The 21,581-nt window shown below is 36.7% G+C and overlaps 2 protein-coding genes across 3 annotated transcripts; one reads left to right on the top strand and one right to left on the bottom strand.

Annotated features, from left to right (window-relative positions):
* The first annotated feature begins 50 nt into the window (after positions 1 to 50).
* Positions 51 to 6,010, top strand: Pnn (desmosome associated protein-like protein pinnin). The gene is made up of 2 exons (XM_019060905.2): positions 51 to 344; positions 1,802 to 6,010. Exon 2 carries the CDS (start codon positions 1,823 to 1,825, stop codon positions 2,993 to 2,995), a length of 1,173 nt encoding a protein of 390 aa, XP_018916450.2. The 5' UTR covers positions 51 to 344; positions 1,802 to 1,822; the 3' UTR covers positions 2,996 to 6,010.
* Positions 6,011 to 6,684: 674 nt separating this feature from the next.
* sea (mitochondrial citrate transporter scheggia) lies at positions 6,685 to 20,971 on the bottom strand. Of its 2 annotated transcripts, none has more exons than XM_019061087.2 (6): positions 20,825 to 20,971; positions 20,414 to 20,578; positions 13,721 to 13,928; positions 13,088 to 13,311; positions 12,062 to 12,356; positions 6,685 to 11,420 (listed from the first exon to the last, which is right to left on the bottom strand). In XM_019061087.2, exons 2-6 carry the CDS (start codon positions 20,523 to 20,525, stop codon positions 11,312 to 11,314), a joined length of 948 nt encoding a protein of 315 aa, XP_018916632.1. In that variant the 5' UTR covers positions 20,526 to 20,578; positions 20,825 to 20,971; the 3' UTR covers positions 6,685 to 11,311. The 2 variants fall into 2 exon arrangements, with proteins under 2 accessions (XP_018916632.1, XP_018916557.1); XM_019061012.2 differs by having other exon boundaries at positions 20,414 to 20,594; positions 20,825 to 20,958.
* Between the last annotated feature and the right edge of the window lie 610 nt (positions 20,972 to 21,581).

The following is a 21,581-nucleotide window of genomic DNA, read 5'->3' on the forward strand; positions in this document are numbered from 1 at the left end:
ATTTTAGGAATTTTCTCTAATTATTGGTCTTCCGACTTTTTACTACCTGTCTCAAAAACATTTTTTGTAAACAAACCCCAAAGTTTTGTTTATGGCGACTTGCGAAGGAATTTTACGATATTTATCCGTTTCAATCAAGACTCTCACGTCTCAGATAATGTTCATGGGTGCTCCGTCAATAAATTAAAGTTTCTAAGTTCTTTCCTAGCCCGGCAAAGTTCTGAATATAATCTAATCATCACAGTGCTTCTGCTACCATTTCGGATGTGATCCATAACCTCCGCCTCCATTGATCATCTCACAACTTATCATTCTGTTCTGGTGTTCTGACTTTATCTTGCGAGGTATGTCTGTGATAACTAATTAATTAAACCCGTTTGAAAGTTATGAGTGAAACCGCTGTACAGGAACTTTTGCCCTGCAGTCCATGCAGTCCCATTTTCAATCCGACTGACGTTATGGATTGTAGATCGTAGACTGTCGACTGTATCGGTCTCGATGTAGTTGTCAGCCCCTAACATGTAGTCAGAGAATGTCAAAATTTATTTTAATAGGATTTCTGTGACAACATTGAATGAATGTAAAATTTATGCCGTAACTTTGGCATGATACTGGTCGATGGCTGCAATAAGTACATGATTGATTCGAATCTTGGCAACGACTCAAAGTTTCAAGCTCAGTTGCCAGGAGATGTGTAGAGTCACTGGGTCAATTTGCAATGTCGTAGTCTGCTTCCTTCTGGCAAGACTTTGCTCAAGTGGCGTTTGGTGACCGCTTCATTTTGTGACTCTGATGACTTTCACAAGCAATATTTGACTATCTCTGTCAAACTTTTGGGTATATTATGTCAAGAACATGCTTCAGCTAATGCCCAAATAGTATTTGGAAGTGTGATTTGCAGCTCAAATGTGGGTAGACTCTACGCAGCCTGCATTAGCTAGTATAGTAAATGGCAGGCAAGCAGGTAGGCTCTGTGCAGCCTGCATTGGCTAGTATAGTAAATGGCAGGCAAGCAGGTAGGCTCTATGCAGCCTGCATTGGCTAGTATATTTAATGGCAGGCAAGCAGTGTATCAACTTAGTAACACTGCGTTTATTGTAAGAAAATTTTATCAGCAATGGGTTAAAAATTGATCGAAAAGAACACTCAATATGATACGTACTCACATATCGCTGGAAATGATTTCCTTGTTGCTGTAGCAGCTTATTAAAAGTGTGGTCACCATCTCCATCAACCCTCCTTACCGATGATCTTTCAAAACTCTACCTTCCTACCTCCTATCCTCCTACTTTTCCCTCCTTTCATTATTTTTCTGGTGTCTTGATTTTTAATCTCCCTCCTAGTCAGTGCCTGGACCTCTCACCTCACTTAAATCTTCCATGTTCATTTCTAGCCCTCTCAATTTTCTCCGCAGTCCTACAAAGTTTTGCCAATACCGAAGACGTACTCCAAAACTCTAAATCTGTTTAAAGTATAGGCGCTGTTCAAATCAGTTAATATCTCTTGAGTTAGCTTGCATCATTTAATCCGAGTATGTACCTAATAACCTTCCGTTAAAAAGTTAACCTTATCATCCGGGAATATAATTGCATTACTTTGTTGACGTGTCATCTAAACTGTAATTGTAGTGAACAACACAGCTAATTCATTATGTCAAACTTTTTAAGAGCGTATAATCCCTGAAAACGTAGCAATGGAAAATTTCATGTTGACAGGTTAATTGTTAGCTACTCAAAAGAAAATTTTCTGTAAGCACATTATCAGACCTTATAATCTATCAATGACTTACCTATTGTTGCAGGGTCAAGAAGTTGGAAGGAAAATGGCGTACGTTTTAAACCCCTCCCTAATTGCTGGGAGCATTGAGGAGGAGCTAATGCGTGCCAAAGCTGACTTGCGAAGTGTCGAGGAAAACCTTAAACGGGTGACAGGGCGAGACATGGGAGGTAATACCGTAAGTAGTCGAATGAAGTATGCTAACGTACCTGACACAAATGACTTTGCATCACCTGAGCCATGGCAACATAATGCCAACTTTTCTTCGACCAAAGAACGTCGTGTCTTTTTAGCAAATGATAGAGCCCGTGCTAGACCAACAGACAAACGTACAAACGATCAACGAGTTCCTGCAAAGAGGAGGCTTGGAGATGCCAAAACTGTGTTTAGTAGACTATCAGGTCCCCCTAAGAAAATGGAAGATAGTGACGAGGAAGGCCCGCCATCCAAAAGACCATCAATCTCATCTCGAGTCGTCGCTTCAGTTGTACCATCACGGAAGGAAGTGTTAGAAGTTCAACGAAAAGATATCAACAGCAAGGACAGAAATCGAAGAATGTTTGGTGCTTTGCTGGGAACACTGGAGAAATTTAAGCAAGAGGAAACAAAACTCAAAGCTAAAGAAGACAAAAAGGCTCAAGTTGAGCGAAAACTGGAAGAAGCAGCTATTAAAGAGCAGGAATCGGTTAAGCGACAGCGTGAAGAATTGTTCCAGAGCAAAAAAGAGCGCAAAGCTGAAATTAGGAACCTTGAGATAAAGTTAAGCGTTATCAAAGAATTCGAGGAGTGGGAAAAATCACAGAAACCCCTAGCTAATTTTATCCAAACGAAAACATCACCTCATATTTTTTACTCCCCAAAAATCTTCAATAATCAAACACATGCACTGTTGGATCGCAGTAGGAGAGCCACCTTAAAACGAATCGAAAAGAGGAAGTCTGAATTATTAGGAAGCCTTGAAGAATTCCAGAAAAACAAGGATAATAGTAGGGATGATGAGGAGGAGGAAGAGGAAGATACAAAGTTGAACACAACCAATGAAAAAGAAGACAAGACAGAGAACCAAGCTGATCTCAAGGATTCCTCTCTAAATAATGAGTCCCATGTTAGCGATGAAGGTAAGCAGGTAATGGAAGTTGACAAAGAAAACGAATTAAATGATGAGGGTCAAAGTAAAAATGCAGGAAAGGAGCCAAACAATGAAAATCCTGAATCTTAGTAACCTACAGAAGGTTGAGGTTACCTTTACCATGTCACATAATAAGCATCTTAGGTAGGTAGGTGATGGAAACTACCTACTGGAGACCAACCATCAATGTCGTCCACAGTATTGTTACCATGAATCATTCTTTGTAAGCCAATTCCTAGATATTTTTCTGACTAGGTGCTAGGTAAGATGAAGGTTCATTCATACGGTCTGCTGAGGTTTCGAATTTTTCTAAAAGTAAGTATGCTTTAAAGTGGTCTGTGCTCCATCTTTTCAAATTATCTAGGCACAATCATTTTAAATAATCTAAAATAAAACTTAAACTAGATTGACAATGAGGTTCATTTAAGATTGTAAACTCACTCTTATCAAGTAGTCTCCTGTTTCCCACAGATTTTTAAGGTGCTCAGAGATAATTTTCAAGAATTTTACTGAAAACCAGACTCACCAAGGCCTATTTACCTCGCCAAATATTTGTAATGATAAATTTCATACCCTTATGAGAAAAAAAAATGGAGGGAGTCTACTACCAAATTCTTTGTCCTCGCCTAGAAGTTTTAAGCAGTACTATCTATCATCGATCCAGAAATTTACGTACGTGACCTTGTAAGTTTGGCTGTGACTTATTTATTTTAATCCATTTAAACATCAGGGAGCAAATCATTTGATTTGCAATCTACTTTAATCCCTCATTGCTGAGAAAAGCTGAGAAGAAAAAATAACAAATGAAGTTGAGCCTACCAACATTCCTTCTCGTATGAATGTGTCCAGAGAATATGACTATTCCAAGATTTTGGTTCGGCTAGAGTTTTCTAATACAGTCATTTCTATCCGCATTTTGATAACCTTTTTAAATGAGTATTTTAAGTTGCGCTAAGTTTAAGACAAGTCCTATTCTAGTATGATTTTATAGTAAATCAAACTCAACAAAATGTTCTTACCTGTGAAGTCTTAGGTCCTGTAAATAATGTAAAAATGTATGTCTAAAAACTATCTTTAGTTCTCTTAGCTCCCTTCTGTGTTGCTGTACATAGCATAGGTATGTGGCAAAACGCATTTTTTGTTTTTTGTATTCTACGTATACTTTCAGTGCAAAGTAGAAAATGCTAAATAGGCTGATTATTCCATCTCCCCTGTATTATTGTCTTGTCTCTCTCTCTCTCTCTCTCTCTCTCTCTTTTTTTTTTTTTTTCTCCTGTTGACTATTATGAAGTTGGTGTTAACATGTTTTATAACATCTCGTATCAATAATCCTTGTCATCAAGGCTCAGGGAAGAAGCAAGTCAATTAAAAATCTTATGCATTTATTCTACAATCGAATTGAGAATCATCTTCACCTAACTTTAACTAGAATAGGATTTTCTTTCTTCAAGATTTGTACGTTCGACTTGCATTTTATTTCCAAAACCATTTTCAATACTCCTATCCTATTATTTTTTAGTGGGCCAACCTCATGGAAGTAATGAAAAATCATGTATGTACCTTTCTTTAACAAAGATCAGTTCTGTCATCCACAGCAAAAATTCTGCAATTCCTTTCAACATTTTGCATTTTTTTCCCACACATACTGCTCTATTGCAAAGAATTCTGATCACCACCATGCTTCATTCTGTCGAGCTCAGCTCTTAGTAGCAGTAGTAGTGTGTCACTCTATTAAGAAAATATGAAGGTTGCACCCATTGGCTTTTCTACAATTGATCGTTAGTCAGGAAAAAAAATCGAAAATGGAGTCACAGCGTTCTTGCTATGGATGGTAGCGTTGTAATCAAGTGTTGAGTGAAATTCAACTCTTGTTTACCAGTCATTAATTATGTGTAAATTATTGAGTTGTACAATAGCAGAGATTCCAAAACTTGGCCAGACTGCAACACCCCACCAAAAAATGACTGAAAAGAGAGGTTTCCATTTTTTTCCCCCTCCCGTTAAGAAATTATTCTGATGCTAATTTTTTAATCTTCGTGACAATGATCCTCTGTGGGTCAAGATAGTTTTGAAGGGACTGCAGAAGTTTCCTCACAATTCAAGCTTCCAAAATTTTCGCCTTTTTCCCCCTGAATTCTTTTTTATCTATCCAAAAGTGAAGTGTCTGGTTTTATTTTTCTTTCAAATTTTAATTTTACAATTAATTTTTGTTGGCTCTATTTAAATATAGAGCCAACAAGTTTAACTTGAAAAGTAACACAACAAAGGTATTTTACCAGGATTTGCTGTCCGAATTTGTGATGGTTAATCCTAGCAAGTCAATGAACTTTGGTAGTGTTCCTCTACCAAACTCCATGAAAGATTAGGTAAAAATTCTGTGATGAGAAAGACACATTAAATTACTTTCGAATTGAAGCTATACTTTGCCACATTGATGGCTAAAGTGCGAAACTCTGTATTTCTGTTTTTGACGTTGCAGACTTCCTGTTATTATACTTGATTTTTTCATAGAAAATTAGTCAAAGTAATTTCTTGAAAACTTCCTTGGTTTTTCTTATTTGTCAATAGAATATTCTGTATTACTCTCAAGCAACAGTTGGCTCATATCTCTTTGATAAATTAAAATAGGAGCAAAAACTTAGAAACACTGCAGTGGAAATTCTTTGTTTCGCACTTTAGGTGATCGATGTGTGCTCCACTGATGATTTTTGAATCACCATCTGCGGAATGAAATTCATTTTTATTTTTTCACTGGATCTCAGATCTCAGGATTGTCATTTTTTCTCCCATATTCTCAATCTCTTTTCTCCTTCCTTTTTTTCACTCCTCTCATTTTGACTTGAAATGAAGTTCCAAGACAGTGCTCAGTTAGGACCTACTGAACGCTATTCTGATGAGACAATTGTTATGAGTAAAATATTATGAGCCCAAAAATTTTAAGTGGCATAATTAGAGAAAAATAAAAATTGCAACAACTCATTTCTCACAGACAATTTTGTATCTCATTTTCATTTTGTGGCATTTAGCACACCTGAGTTCTATTGTTCTTAAAAGGCTAAATTGTCAATAGTTCTGCGTTAATAAATCGGATTGTTTACACTCAAATCTCTCCTTGCATTCCTCAATCAGTAGTCCTAATTAAAAGCCATATTTTTTCAAGTCTTACTTTTTATCAGTTTTCTAAAGAATGTCTTTATAGTCTGCAAAGTCGTTCTCAGTCTATGTCTTAAAATGATAAGAACTCTAATAACTATAGAAAAATATAAAATCCTGATCATTTTTAATAAAAAATTATTGAATCTTGTGTTCTTTCAACAGTAATTTTTTCGATTGCGCCTTCGTTTAATATAGATAAGTGCAATTTCATTACTTCACTCATCAGAATTATTATTTGAATTCACAATTGAAACCAAAACAGTGGTCTTTGTTAGCAAAAAAATGACTCAACTGTAAGGAAACAATCAACTTGAAAAACTAAAAAAGTGAATTCGAACTACTGAGAAGAAAACTCTGCGTGTAAGCCAGGCCAGAATCTGAGAAAAACTCTTAAAATGGCCAATCTAAAAATAGACAAATCTGGAAAAGACTCATTAACTCATAGGATATGCAATAGTTCAAAATGCGCTTGAATAGCGTTAAATGCAGGTATTTTATTAATTGATTATCCTCGTCCTGATCTATCTCAAAATTCATGAGACCACTGGACCTTGTTGCTCTGAAGAATTTTATTACTTTTCCTTCTTGAAGGAGTTCCAAATGAAAAGAATAATGAGTTAAGCTTTTAGACTTAAAAAGTAAAATATATATTTTACACAACATAAAAGAGTATGGCAGATATAAGAAAACCAATGTGAACAAACATTTGTCCCTGAATAGGTACCTGAACACATTAATTTCTACTGCAACATTAACTTTTGAAGTAAGATATGTTCTGTTTTTGGTCTCATTCTGTAGAAAATTAGAAATATTGTTCTGTAATTGAATCTTTATTTCATTGACAGTTCTCATTACCACCGCATAAAATCTCGGATCAAGTATGAAAGCAAGGCTAAGGGCATTTTAAATGCACAAAACTCAAGCATTACTTAGTAGACTGGGAAAAATCCTTAATAACTTGTCCCGAGTTTGTAGAAATATATACTATATGAACTGCCATCCTTTCAGACTCTGTTCTGAAGCTAAATAATTTTGAGAGAAGAAAGAAAATAAATCAAAGTGGAATGGCTGTATCATCACTAGACTGGAAAAAAGAGAAATCCGAGACTCTCTGTGATGGTCATTGAAGAAAGGTTCGGTGCTAAAATAGTAGTGAGTTATGAAAATAATGATGGGTACAAACAAGAGAATTAGGTGCTAGAAGACCTTTTTTAAAAGAATAAAAAAATAGCTGAATAAAATTGCATTCTTTTCTTAATGTTAGAGACAGCTTACAAAATTTGATCCAAAGATTTTTTCTCCAAAATCAGAACAAATTAACAAATAAGACTGAATTTAGAATGTTCAGTTTGAGGCATAAAAAATAATGATGCACGTTTTGAAGGATATGAGGAAATTAGATAAAATTAGTTTAACAATGAGCCAGAAACTGATTTGTTGGAAAAGCAACCGGCAGACTTTGGTCGGAATTTTAAGATGTTCCTTACACGACATTACCTTAAAATGGCCTCAAGTTTATTTAAGTACTAGGAGATCTTCATGGCAAAAATCAGCAATTTAAAGAAAGAGGACATTTTATGGATCAAACATTTTGGAATACAGGTCCTCCTCTTGACGCAAAATATGTACCAGCCGGCGAGTATATTCAATCCCACAAAGAAGAGACGACATCTTAAAATGTATTTCCAGGAAAGAAACACTAGCAATGTGATTTACTTGGGACTTTGATTTGGGCCAAAAGTATAATAAAACCTAAAAAACAAAGCTTAAGTTTAACCATAAAATTATTTCCTCAAAACAATTTTCAATTAAGGAAAATCTTCTTAGCTTGCTGACAGCTCACAATTATCATATCACTATTTGGCCAATGTGTGAGGTTTCTTCAAGTAAGGTCCAGGATTTTAACAATAAATATTTGAGCACTTGTGTAGGGAATGCTAATTCTTGACCCTCATTTTTTAATTTTCCTTCCAGATGGATTAGGTTTGTGACGGTTGAAGTTAGAGTAATTTCTGGTTGATTCTTTAGTGCTGACTGATCAAAATGGAAAGTCAAACATTGGCAAATAGATGTCTTCTCCACAAGACCCAATGTTTGGTGATTTTAATATCGATGGGGCAAGTCAAAAATGGGTATTTCCTGGGGAAGTTGAAATTCCGATTGCATTTCATTTTCTTAAAAGACAAGATGCCTGACCCCTTTCTCAATTTTTTGTTGTTGGTTTTAAAACGGTGAAAGTCATTTCTGAATTTTCCTCAGATTTTAAAATGCAAGATAGAAAGTGTACCTAATACTATCTGTTCCATGGATAGTTGGACTTGTCATAACAGAAGACATTCATAAAAATAATTTGCCCCTCATTATCTCCGATTATTCTGGATTTGCCCCCTTTACCCTATTCATAATTCCGATTCATGACGCTTTAGTAATGTTTTCCCAGATTGCCTCTACTAACTCATGTTTACCTCCCTTAATCTTGAATTATACCTTTTTATCATGATTGATGTGTACCAAATTTTCCCCATGAATTCTGCTACCTCCTGGTCCTGGTACATCCTCCAATATTTATCCCTTTTCTCCAGAGCGATTAAATGCCAAACTTTTTTCAATTTATCCCTAAACTAATCTTCTTTATCCCAATTTATCCTGAACTATCCCAAGATATCATGTTTTATTCCTGATTTTCCCATTGAGCACAATTTGATAGGAGCCATGCCAAATTAATGCAATTCATCTGAGAACCAATGATGGGCTGTTAACTGAGATATCTCATGGTTGGCGGAATGTGCAACAGACTCTATTTTCTGCAGAAAGACAAAACTTTTTAGTATCAATATGATAAGAGAGCTGACCAACATAACTTCTTGAGAGTTTTCGCACATTTTTTGAAAGAGAGAATTTGAAGAAAAATAGTGTCTGGTTTCTTTATGAGAAATAAAATATGAGCAGTGACTTGCTGTGTTGTAATCAGAGATACGCATTCTTCAACTTCAGCCATCGATATTCTATTATTATGTCAACTAACATAAGATCATGAAAAAAAATACTAAAAGGGGGGAATTCTTGACAGCTAGTGCCACATTTTTTTTAACGGTAAAAATAATGCCAAACATAAACTGGAATGTTGAGTAAAACTTCGAGTGTGCATGAGAGTAAATTATGTACGTAATAATTAAAAAGTTGAGAGGAGTAAGTATCTTTCAACACAAAAATTCAGTCTTGGCTACCATTCAGCTATACTGGTGTCCTCAGCATGAGAGTTTTATGTGCTTGCATTACAACATCGTCTCCTCCTTTAAAAAATGATTACTCTTTCATATCGAAAGACAATTTTCTGAGAAGGCTGACAGATTTTCTTTACATCGGCAAATTTCGCTTCCTTAGTTTCGCCACGGAGGTGATTTGCTTGAGAAGAGACATAAATCCAATTCTCTGTTTCTAATTTTTCTCTGACAATTCAGTTAATTAGGTACTTGCCAGTTGTTGAGGAGTATTCCCAGAAATTGTATTCATGTTCCTCTCAGCTATAAGTAAGGTATTTTCAATCATACTTCAGGAACAAAGCAAATACTGTTTTGCCTTTCTCTAAAAATTGTTCCAATTGCTGAGAGATGTTTTTAGTGACAAACCAGGTACAACTTTTCTACATTAGATGGTAGTATAAAGATCTAGTTTATAAATTTAATCAATAGTAATGAAAAGCACGAACTTATTAACAGCAATTACAACAGCAAACAACAATGATACTTTAACACTTAACCAAAACAAAGATTTTACAACATGATAATAAAAGAAAGAGAAAAAAAACAATGTATAAAATCAAGAAAAAGAATAAAAAAACAAAAATAGAAAAACAAATAAAGAATAATTTGATTTGGAAAAATAATTGGGGGGAAAGATTTCGAGAGAATACAAAATGCATGAAAAAATTCCTAAAAATAATATTCATGGCTACAGTGGCCGATTTTCTAACAAGACGAATTGAACAGACAAGAACTTGATCCCTTACCAATGACTGATACACGCTCTCATAAAAAAGGGCTGCGTCTAACAAACTGCATATAAGTGGCATAACTGTAATAACCCAATTTAAAAGAGAATAATCCATTGAAACAATTTTTCAGGGTGAATTGGATATTCAAGTCAAGAAAATGAATGGCACTTTCATGCAAATACCACAGAATCTCGAAACATGATATAAATGCTGGGTTTCTCTCTTGGTGATTTCTTATTTTTCATTACCTTAAAAATCTCTTGGTGTTGATTCATACCAACACTTTTCTATGAAAGTATCGTACAAATTAGGGTTTTTATGTATGAATGGCAAGAGAAATAAAATGAATAAATAAATTATACCCTCACCCAGAGAGATAACAACGGCAGTGGGCAAATGCCAAAAATCATCTGACAAAAGAGTAATACTTAAAATAAATAATCTTCATGTCCAACCCAAGAACTTTTTTTCTCTACCTGAGAAAATTTCAATCTTACAATTATGAGGGAAAATAAACCAGTCAGTAATATTTCTTACAATTAGTGGAATGTTGGGGAAAATGAACTATTTTTGCTGGAATGATGATATTGTTTGTGTTATTATCTAGACAAGATAAATATTTTCTGATTAAAAATATTAAAAAAATGAATATATTCAGGCGGAGGGAACTTTCATAGAAAATTTCTTGAATAATGTCGTATGAAAATAATTTTTAGACGGTATTGTGCTCAGAAAATCTGGAATAGCACTTTGTAAACAAATTTTCCAATTAAACTAGTGTCGAATCACACTGTTCTTGGTGCCTTCTGCTTTCCGACGACACAATTAGCAATATAAATGGACAGAGTCTTGCTTACAGGCTGTTTTTCAAAAGTATATGCTTAAGGAAATTTTGAGGAACAGTACCTCGTAACATTAGGATGAGGTACTTCTTGTTAAACAAGAAAATAAATTTTCCTGCACAGCTTTCACGAAAAAGCATTCCTCTTAAAAAGAAAGTAAAAGCAGAGTTTACATCAAAAACAAAACAATTGACTTCTTGTTAAACAGTTGGTACTAAAACTAATTCATTGTCTAGCAAAAGTGCTTGCAAAAAATTTTAACAAAAAGTTCTTGTCTCCAGTTGAATTATTGACAAAAAATTAACAGTTTAAACGGTAAGTTTATCAAAACTTCAAAAAGGCAGAATTGTATAGATTTACTAAAAAAATATACCTGACATGAACTCTGTGAGATTGATAAGTAGGTACAGAACATTAAGGCCAAACTTTGTTGAAAAATTCCATAAATGCATCATAGATCATGAAGGTGATGGCAACATCAAGGCAAACGCGGCTCAAACGAGGAACTGTCCCTTTGTAAAACCTATTGACAGAGGGAAAAATTAATTAACACATTATTTTAATTTTTAAAAATCAACCATACTTAGGTAAAATACTCTAACAAAAAAAAGAGTATAAAACGCTTTATCTGTACCTTAAATTTGATCTCTTTCCTAAAATACTTTCTTAGGTTACTTTTGATGTGCTCATCAGTGAATTCAAAAGCCTTTCATAGAAATTGACCTCCAAAACAAATATATACATTACATTAAAAATAAGGATAATGAGTCAAAAGCAACCAAATATACAAATCTGATTTACCTTACAAGTTCAATGGCCAGTCTTTACTTCCATGTTATTTATGAATTATTTTGAATCAAGCCTATTCAGTAGCTCCTGATTGCCTTTAGTTTGAGTACTTGTTGCAATTTTACCTTGATGATTGTGATAGACTCTCAAGACAACTTTGTGGCACAAGAAAAGAAAACAGATCACTTTTTGAAACAACCAAACTGTCATGAATTCTCAATGCCTTGAATCACTCCAGTTTACACTTATACATTTTAAATTCCTGATATATCACTCTCCTCAAGTGACCTAAACAACCACGAAGGAACCATGAACTTTTCTAAAAATAGAAAGGAGACTGATTCAAATTAAGTTTAAAAAAAAGAGAAAACTTACGCTGTAGGCCCCTCATTTTTCCAAGTTTGCACAAAACAGTCGAAAGTGTTCTTGTACTTGGAGGCCTCTAAACCTTGCATTCTCGTTTTAATGACATCCAAAGGTGTGTTTCCAAAAACTGATGCAGCACCTGCAACTACTCCAAAGAAACCTACAACGACAGTAGGTACAGGGGCTTTCGGATCTCCTTTTCGGTACCAATTTTTCAGAGTTTCCATTGTGTAGAATCGAATAGCTTGGTTGCTTCCCTGTTTCAGGATAGTTGCGGTCAAACCCTGATAGACTCCACTGAAACCTGCAAATGGTGATTAATATCAATTTGATGCATTTACAGTCCAAAATAAAGAAAAATCAAACAAGCGTGTCACTTGCTTCTAAGAATGGGATTTAAAAATTGGTTCATAAGTTTCAGATGACCACTATGTCTGTCATTTAGACTACCTACCCAGTTAACATTTAATTTGAATCTTCCTGTACATTCCCTGAATGAACCTGAAATTGATCTTCGGTGGTTTGATATACACTTTCTGACCTAAACTAACATGATCTATCTTACTAGGCCTCCTATCAGTCAGAGGGTGAAAACCTTATTGCTAAAATTCAGGAGCTCTACTTACGCTGCTATTCAACATTGTCCTCACAAAAGTCTTTCCTTTTTTATGCTCAACACTTGCTTTATCAAGATTGTTTCTCTATTTTACATAGAAACTGCATTCAAAGCCAAGGATTCAATTTTTTCCTTCAAAACGTATAGGATTTGTTTAAAAATCGTCTAGGGTAAAATCAAAATCAAATCTTCAAATTTCTACTTGCAGGATTTAAGGCAATCACACTTTAAGTCGATCTACCTCTGTATTTGTATCAGACACAGACTTGTAAGTATTTTATTTAGAGACTGCACACAATTTGTAATTATGATAAAGGAATTTTTTCACTAACAAGACTGAAAAGAAATGATACAATGACAAGTTTGTCAAAAGATCTTAGCACAAAGATTATCCTTTGAGATTGGTAAGGAGGTGTTACCTTGAGTACGCACTATGTGGCCAACACCATGGAGGAAGCCTTTATATTGAGGATTGGCTGAACGTTGATCATTAATAAATTTCACCTTCACAGTCTCCATTGGGGTGACAGCAAAGATGGCTTCACAAACACCTGCACCAAGTCCACATAAAACTCTCGATTGGGCACTCAAATTGCCTTTTTCGTCTACCGCTTTGTTCTTGAACATTTCAAAGGAACCAAACCTGTATGCAAAAGAAAGAAGGAAGGAAGAATTAAAATTTTGATAAAAGACACAAAAGTAGCATTGTTGTGAGTGTAATCACAGTTAAAGAGGTACAGGGATGGGAAGCCTGATTATTGGATGTTGTGAATTTTGAATTAACAGAACACTTACAATTTTGAAAAGCAAACAACTAAGCTTAAAAATTCAACTTCGAACAGATTTTGAAACACCATTTTTGCAGAGTTTTCTTCACACAGAGATGAAAAATCACTGAAGTTTTCAAGGCTTGATGTTGAGAAGTTTTCCATTCAAAATATAAAGTACGACAGGAGGTCTGCAATGTAGTAAACCGAGCTAAGAGGCCTGGTGGTATCACCATCCATATTCATCAAAATTCTTTGGTTTTCTGTTTCATGAATTACACCTACCTTACAGCAGATTTCGGTATCGAACCGACTAGAAGAACACTTAAACCTCTATAGAGGCCAAAAATTCCGTTGCTTTTGACAGTCTTGGCTATGCAGTCTCCAATTCCATTGTATTTCTTTGCTCCTGCTTTTTCATCTAATTGTAACTGCGTTTTGACGTATTCTGTTGGGTAAGTGATACAAATTTCAATACCGCCAGTAATACCACCTGCACAGAGAAAGAAAATGAGGCCATGAAAAAATGGACAAAAATTACTTCAAGAACAACACCAACAACAACAATGGCAATGCAATTGTGCAACTCTTCAGTAATTTGTTTGGAAAGAAGGAAGTACATTGCTTCACAGTGCTTGATTTGGAGAGAGCACGACTGAGGCAATCGCATCAGGACCCCCACCACAAGATAATTTGTTTCCTTATTATTACAGTGATAAGTACCTAAGAACTCTGAAAGGGTTGCCCACATAAATAATAATTTTTCTTTCATTTCACTTACAAGTTCCACAGAGGACCTCAGACTAAAAGTCAGCATCAAGATGCACAATATCCAAAAAATTGCGTCTTGGTGGCTTTAAAATGCATCTAAAATGGAGGCAATTTCCACTTCCAGAATTTTTCCAGACCCCCCCCCCCCCCTCCACAATGCCCTGGAGTATTCAGCACCCTTCCACTGCTCAAAGAGAAGTGTCAGGGTTGTGAATGATTTTTAAATTAAGGCTAGGCCTCCCTAGAAAATGATTTAGCTTTGCCTATCTTGTGGGGGGGGGGGGGGGGGGTTCCACCAAAAGTTCGCCCCAAGGCCCCCAACACCCTAAATCCGGAGCCGAAGCTTCAAGAACAGCCAGCAAAATCGGATGAGCAGTGCTAGGAGGAGCCATATCCGTAGATTTACTCTGTAAGCAAATACCTCTTCTCCCAATATGGTAGTTCAGAGACAAACCCTCAGAGATGCAGCAAGGGAGCCGACATTTTCGGCTGAAGTTCACCACGCCGTCTAAGGGGTCTAAGGGGGGCACCAGAGGGCGGTTTCCGCTTTCCGGCTATATGTAGATACGGACAAACGGACAAAATGTTTGCACTGTGATGATTTCCAGTGAGAACCGACACTACTTAAAAAAGCTAATGTGGGGTGATAATTCAAAAGGGACTAGACATGAAGGTGAAGTCTGGGCATATCATGAAAAGGGTAATCGACGGTGAAACTACCAAACCACGTATCTCGGTTTGCGACGTCGCAGACTTCCTGTCATACTTTATTTTTTAAATGAAAAACTACTTAACGTCCAGTCTTGAAAATTTCTGTGATTTTTCCTCTTCGTGCGGAGAAAATTCTGTGAAAATGTCAAGGAATGATATTGATTTGGTCTACCTCAAAAAAATAAAATGCGAGCGTAGATTTTTAAACACCGCAAACGAGATACGTGGTTTGGTAGTTTCACCGTCGTAATGTGGATAAGATGGTTTTCTATAAAGGGGTAAGGGAATATAATAAATTTAAATGTTATAAGTTGGAAGAATTGGGGCTGAAGGCATTTAAAATGAACTTGTTGTTTAAAATGAGGATATATCAAAACGATAACTGGGGTGATGGGAGATTATTGAGGGAAGTTGACAGAGTGTGTTTATGAATTGGTGAATGAACGGTGTGTGAAGTCGGAACGGGATTAGCCTTCCAGGCTATTTGAAAAAAAAAAAAAAAAAAAACTTTGGCCAAAGTACCATTTTTTGGACGGGCGCCCTTTTGAGCGCTTGAAAGACGACTTTTTTTTCTCATTTTTTCTCTTTTTTGCAATGATTATAATTAATTTGGACGCATCGTAGCATTTTTTGAGGGATCTACCTTAAATTTTTTCAATTTTATAAATAAAAAAAAAAACACATCAATGGTCTCATCTTGAGTCATTTAGATTTAGAGAAGCCGTCGAATGACGCTATGGACGCTCCCCTCCCCTGCTAAATGTAAATAGCGTGGAGTCACCTCAATCTGCCAGGTTGGATTTACGCGAGCACGCAAAACCAGTATTTTTTAGATAGATAGTTGGGCATTATGCAGGCGGGCGTTTGACATGCTCAAAGTGACCTCAGATAAAGTTTTAGAGGTCGTCCCGAGTTAGATCGGCCGTCCTTACCACGTACAAGCGAATACTTCTGTTAATTTAATACAATAACGCTCTTTCTACAATAGCAATGTACATACGAGTACAATAAATACGATACGAATTCAATCTTTGATAGAATGGATTAATAGGTATTTGAGTAGGAGAGGGATGTCAGAATGCAACCTGCGCCCGAAATACTTGGCAACGCGGCGCCAAAAATGTTTAGAGCGGGTATGGAGCCGCAGCGAGTGCAAATGGTATACAGGATGATCCAAATGTTCCGCACTGTCAGCACTCGGCATCATTCTCGTGACTTTACTTACAATTAGCACGAATTGAGATGGAGACTTGAAATTTTGTGACTGCTCCTAGGTCAAAGGAAACGACTTTCGGGGCCCACCGAAATTTTAGAGGGATCACCTTGAAAAAGTTCCAGAACCCTAGGGGTTACACGAGTGGTGCGGGACTTTGGAATCACCCTGTGTAGGTAACTGCCCGATCTCGCGATCCACAGACGCGGCAAATGTGAGGCAATCTTGGTTCGTGCGACGATTTCCCAAAGTGATTTTTTCTCTGTCTATCTCTCATGATTTTAATAAGAGAGGCAAATTACACACTTTGCCGTAAAATAAAAGATTCAACGGTGAGGGAAATTGGCAATCCGGCTTCGAGGAAATAAAGCCGAATCGCGAGCAATGGTTGGCATTTTGGAACGTTTTGCACCCCTGTAAAGAGCTGTTCGTGAATATATAATTGCAAAACCCGTTCGACTTTTGCGTTATTTTGAGATATTCTATGAACACACGTACTTTCGCCTGAGTTTTCCCCTAACTAGAGGAAAAGAAATTATGCTCGCCGAGACGCAAGGACCTTGGGAGGAGGGGGGGGGGGGGGCTGACAATGGATTGGAGGATGGGGCGGGGGAATAAAGTGCCTGGCGTGATTTGTAGATGACCTCACTAAGAATTTTTACAAATCCTTAAAAAATTGAAAAAGCCTGTTGTCTAACAAGTCCTCTAAACCTCCGCGGAGGAGGCTTTACAAGGATACAGTAGATCCCCGGTATCCGCGAGTTCGGTATCCGCGAATTCGCATATCTGCGAATGGTTTTAGCGACATGAACCTAGTATCTACGGACTCGTGGCTCACTTATCCGCGATTTGGTTAACAGACCAAGTTGAAAAACCTTCTGAATAAAATTGTAATGTTGTAAAAGGCAGGGTGGACTTGAAATGCCTCCTGCTTTTTCTGTGATGTGTCAAGGATACATACCTTTGACCTCGGAGGAGAGGCGGAGACTCATTGACACCTCAACATTTAGGGATCTATGAAAATGTTAACCCCCTTTAATGATTTCGTGGAGCAGGGTTGCCACAAAATTTAGAAAATAAAAGTCTCTGACATTTCCCTGATTACCCTGATAATTAAAGATATGCTAGATGGTAAAAAGACGTAATTAGAAATAGGTTTTTAGGCAAAATTTGTCGTTCGAAACGTCAAATCCACTCTAAAAAGCAAATAAAGGTAACATGTTAATTTTTCCCTAATTTCCGTAATTTTCCGGATTTCCCTGACTTTTTTTTAAAAGTCTCTGACATTTCCTGGTGTTCCCTGACAGTGACAACCCTGTTGAAAAAAAGGAGGCCATAATTTTGTGCCTTTCAGAAAAATTATTTTTTAAAAACGAAGGTATTTAAATTTGCACCCCCAAGGGGGGAGCGGAGGGGGGGGGGGCGTGGAAATGTTCTCGATATTTAAATCTCTATTTTCCTTTTGTTTCATAGTCTGAATTGAGAAAATGATAATAGCTCACAGTATCTTTTCGAGTTGAAGTAAGCCCTTATTCAGACAGGAGAGGTGGTCACGAAACGTGAATAAGAATTTATAACGTTCAAGGTAAACCTCTCCCACTGGTGAACGTTTTGAGAGTGGATACTGGATACCTCGGTGCTGCTCTGCTGAACCATGTTTTTCAGCCTGGGGCAGTATTTTTCCTCTTAATATGCGATGGAACAGATCTTTTCACTTCGTGATCATTTAACCCAAACTTTTTGTGGGAATCCAAATTTTTTTTTTTGGGGGGGGGGGGGGTGAGAAAGCTTTAATTCCTCCTATATTATTCCGAATACATTTTGGGGTCCTTTTCCACAGCCATTTCACTTTAGCATTTTCAGAAAAAACTATGGTTATAGTTTTGTGCTACTTAGCGCCAACAAAAGAAAATTTCGTGTCCACAATTGAGGGGAGGGCGGAAAGGGGGGGAGGGAGATAAATGAAACTCAAAATTGAGGGGGGGGGGGGGTAGGCAGTGAAAATTTTAACCTCCATCTTCAATTTCATATGAACAAAGTATGCCATAATTTTGTACTGATTTTACGTTATTTTATGCCATTGAAAATAATTGATTTTCTTTTTTTAAATTAAGGGATAATTTGACAACTAAAACTTTGAGGGGCATCGTTGGGAATTTTGACCCCTATTAAGCTTTAGATTAAAAAGTAGGCAATTACTAAGAGCTATTTTAGGTTGTTAAGAAAAAAATTATTTTTAAAAAATTAAAGAGGTAAATTGGCAACTCCAAATTTGGAGGCCTGTGGAAATTTTAGCCCCCATTTATGATTTCTTTAGAAAGAAGTGTGCCATAATATTTTGCTAATTTTACAATATTTAGTGCAGCCAGAAATTTGGTAGTGCAAGATCAAGAGGGTAATATTCCACTGAAAATTTAGGGGGTTTAAGTAAGTAAGGACGACCTCCCCAGTTTCCGAATTTTTTGGGCGAAAAATTATGTCATACTTAATTTGGCGGTGGTACGTGCTATTTTGTGATCCTTAAAACGAATAATGTGCTGAAATATTGAGGAGTAAAGTACCATCTCAAAATAGGGGGCTGTAAAAACAGCAGCTCACCCACCCCCCCCCCTCACAATATAGGAAAATGTTCAAACCCCCACTTCGAGTTTTAGTGAAAAAAATTAGTCATAATTTTTTATTTTTGGTGCCGCAAAAAGAAGATTGGGTGCTGTGAGATTGGGAGAAGAAACAGGACCCTAGATATTATGTATGGGGAGTTAAAAATGTAAAAAATGGACCAAGTGAGTTATGGCATCAATAAATTAGCACTGCAAAATGAAGTGATTTCATTATTATCAGCTAATAGCTGCTGGTTGTTTAAAAATTTGAAGACCAAAATCATTTTTCTATGGCAAACCATTCATGAGTTATGCTTTTTTAAAGCTTTTACTTTAAGCCCTCCCTCCCCCCTCCCTCTGACTATCCGATTTAGAAAATTGAGGGTGTTTTTGACTCAAGATGTGAGTCTTTATCAACACTAAATAATTTGGAAATCTGGCTGAGGTAGCAAAGTCCAATTTTAGGTAAGGTCAAATTTCACAAGGTAATATGAGAAAAAAGTGAAACATTCATTACAGGGGCCTGGTATGCAACCCTGGGTACGGTTTTTGATTCTAAATTAGCGAATTTTCTAATTAGCAAGCTCATTGCTCAAAAAGCACTGTTCAAGGATTAATCTCAACAGTACACTCGAAAGACTGCAACTTTACTCAACACTATGCTCTAATGAAACATCCAACCTCAATCCCTGAAATCTAAAATGCATCCTAAGCTGGACATTTACTGAGCCTTGATCGGTGGCCTATCAAATAACCTGGATCAATTAACCCATTAGCATGTATTGACAAGTATACTTATCATGGCACACCTGAGACAAACATGCATTGACAAGGTAACTCCCGCCCATCGTGCCATCTCACAGCGCTGCTAAGCGATTGTTTTTGTCATGTTTCTCTAACTTTTTGATAGATAGCACTATTAGCATTGTTCAAAGTATCATTCTGGCGTATTTTGTTGCTAATCTAAATAAATCATAGTGGCTTTTTTTTCATAAGAAGCTACAAAGTATTTTTAATGAAAAACATAATAGTATAGCCAGGCGCAGCCTGCGCATTTGTAATGGCATGCTAACGGTTGACAACACGAATTATAAAAGCCACCTGATGAAGGCACCATATTCTCGATTTTTGACTTGTAGGTTTGGAACTCAATTGATAGAGAGGCATGACTGACTTATGGTGAGACACCATTGACTAATTGTGAGATACCATCAGGAAATAGTAAGATGACTTGCGACTCTCAAAGACTATTTACACTCGAAAGATTCATCGTTGTAGGTTTTCACAGCAGGTACACTTTTCTTTTAAGATCCATTTGATTAAAGCTCAAAAAAATGCATTATATTTTGCATTATATATTGTCTGGAGCAAAGAAATCACTTTCGCCGTGTCCTCCTGGTACATGGTCTTAACGACAGAACTTCTATACCAATTTAGTGAAAACAGATTTGAAATTATGTAAAACAGCGAATTATTGTTTGCATTATGATACATATTAAAATTCAGAGAACTTTTACATTTTTACTGTCCTGTTCTTGAAAACCTCATCTTGTTGCAGATGTTGCAGACTATACTGTTGAGCCTTCCAAAATAATGAGCCGAGAATCGGACGAAGTAATTTTGATTCAGATGTGAATACATAGTGATCAAGTTTTATCTGTGAAAGATAGATGAAGAAGTTACCTGCAACAATGCCTTTTAATCCTGTGTTACCACCACCAGCGGGTGCAGCCAGACCCGAATATATCATCCATGGTCGCATGGGCCAGGGATTCCGGTACTTGAGAGGATCCATGTTATCGTAGATAAGGTCAATGCTTGGGCTCTCAGTGGACGTTTCTTGAGCTCCTAGGAAGAGAAACACCTTTGACAAATCAATTAAAAGGAATGGTTGGAAGACTTGAGATCATTCAGGAAATGGGAAGTGAAAATTACTACTTATGTATTTACATACAGACTATGGAAACATGAAAAGTTCCATGGCGCAAAAGCGGCCACGTCAGAGGCAAATCACTTGTAAAAATAAACTAGGGTTGAAGGGTGAGAAGTTTCTTACGCTTCAACGAAACTTCGGTTTCTAAGAAGACTACATACCTATCAAAATCCACAATTTCACATGCACCGTTCGGTCAACTCGACTCAAAGCTCAACATCCGAACATAACCTTCAACCTTCCACTGAAGTTGCCAAAGTGGAAAAGAAATTACACTAAGGTATCATTGGCATTAGCATCTCACCGCTGATTTAATTACTTTTCGATTTGAACATATGCTCTGTATAAAATTAATTGATGAATTTGTATGACGAAAATTATTCGCAAAATTTTCGAGGGCAAAATAATAAATAGTGTAAACAACAGGCAACACCGATAGACAGCTGTGAGGTTCTTTGAGAGAGGGGGGACGTCTCCAACCACTCGCCAATCAAATGATTTCTTTCTTTTTGCCGTGTGTTGACCCCAATTCAAATCGAAGGCGCGAAAACACAGGAGCGAAAAAAATTGAACATCATTCTGATCCCCTCTCGGCGGATGGAATCAAATTGTACAATAAATAACATTATTTTACATGAAGAAGTACCTGAAAGGAATGTGATACGAGGGGAGGGGGACTGTATAACATCAGAAAATGTTTGGGGGGCTTCATGACAGTCAAATTCGGATTCCTTCGTGGTCGATTCCCGAGGAAATCATCTTTTTCCTGAGCCGGCGACATGACATGGAATTTCAAGGAAGGGGTCTTTGTCTTAGGTCAATAATTCGAAACAGGATTGGACCGATGTTGGTTTTCTTGGTAGCGCTACGCGGTAAAATTTTCCGTGCTTTCTGAATTTGAAGGGGTGATTTAAATAT

The sequence above is a fragment of the Bemisia tabaci genome, chromosome 6, assembly GCF_918797505.1.
Source record: "Bemisia tabaci chromosome 6, PGI_BMITA_v3".
Classification (NCBI taxonomy): Eukaryota; Metazoa; Arthropoda; class Insecta; order Hemiptera; family Aleyrodidae; genus Bemisia; species Bemisia tabaci.

What these genes read in the sequence shown, in the direction of transcription:
- Pnn (XM_019060905.2), top strand. Translation starts at nt 1,823, where the DNA reads ATGGCGTACGTTTTAAACCCCTCCCTAATTGCTGGGAGCATTGAGGAG.
- sea (XM_019061087.2), bottom strand. Translation starts at nt 20,525, where the DNA reads ATGGATCCTCTCAAGTACCGGAATCCCTGGCCCATGCGACCATGGATG. An exon ending in ATACCGAAATCTGCTGTAAG is followed by an intron (nt 13,312 to 13,720) that starts GTAGGTGTAATT and finishes TTTTGCATACAG; the next exon opens with GTTTGGTTCCTTTGAAATGT. An exon ending in AAAAATGAGGGGCCTACAGC is followed by an intron (nt 11,421 to 12,061) that starts GTAAGTTTTCTC and finishes CTCTGTCAATAG; the next exon opens with GTTTTACAAAGGGACAGTTC.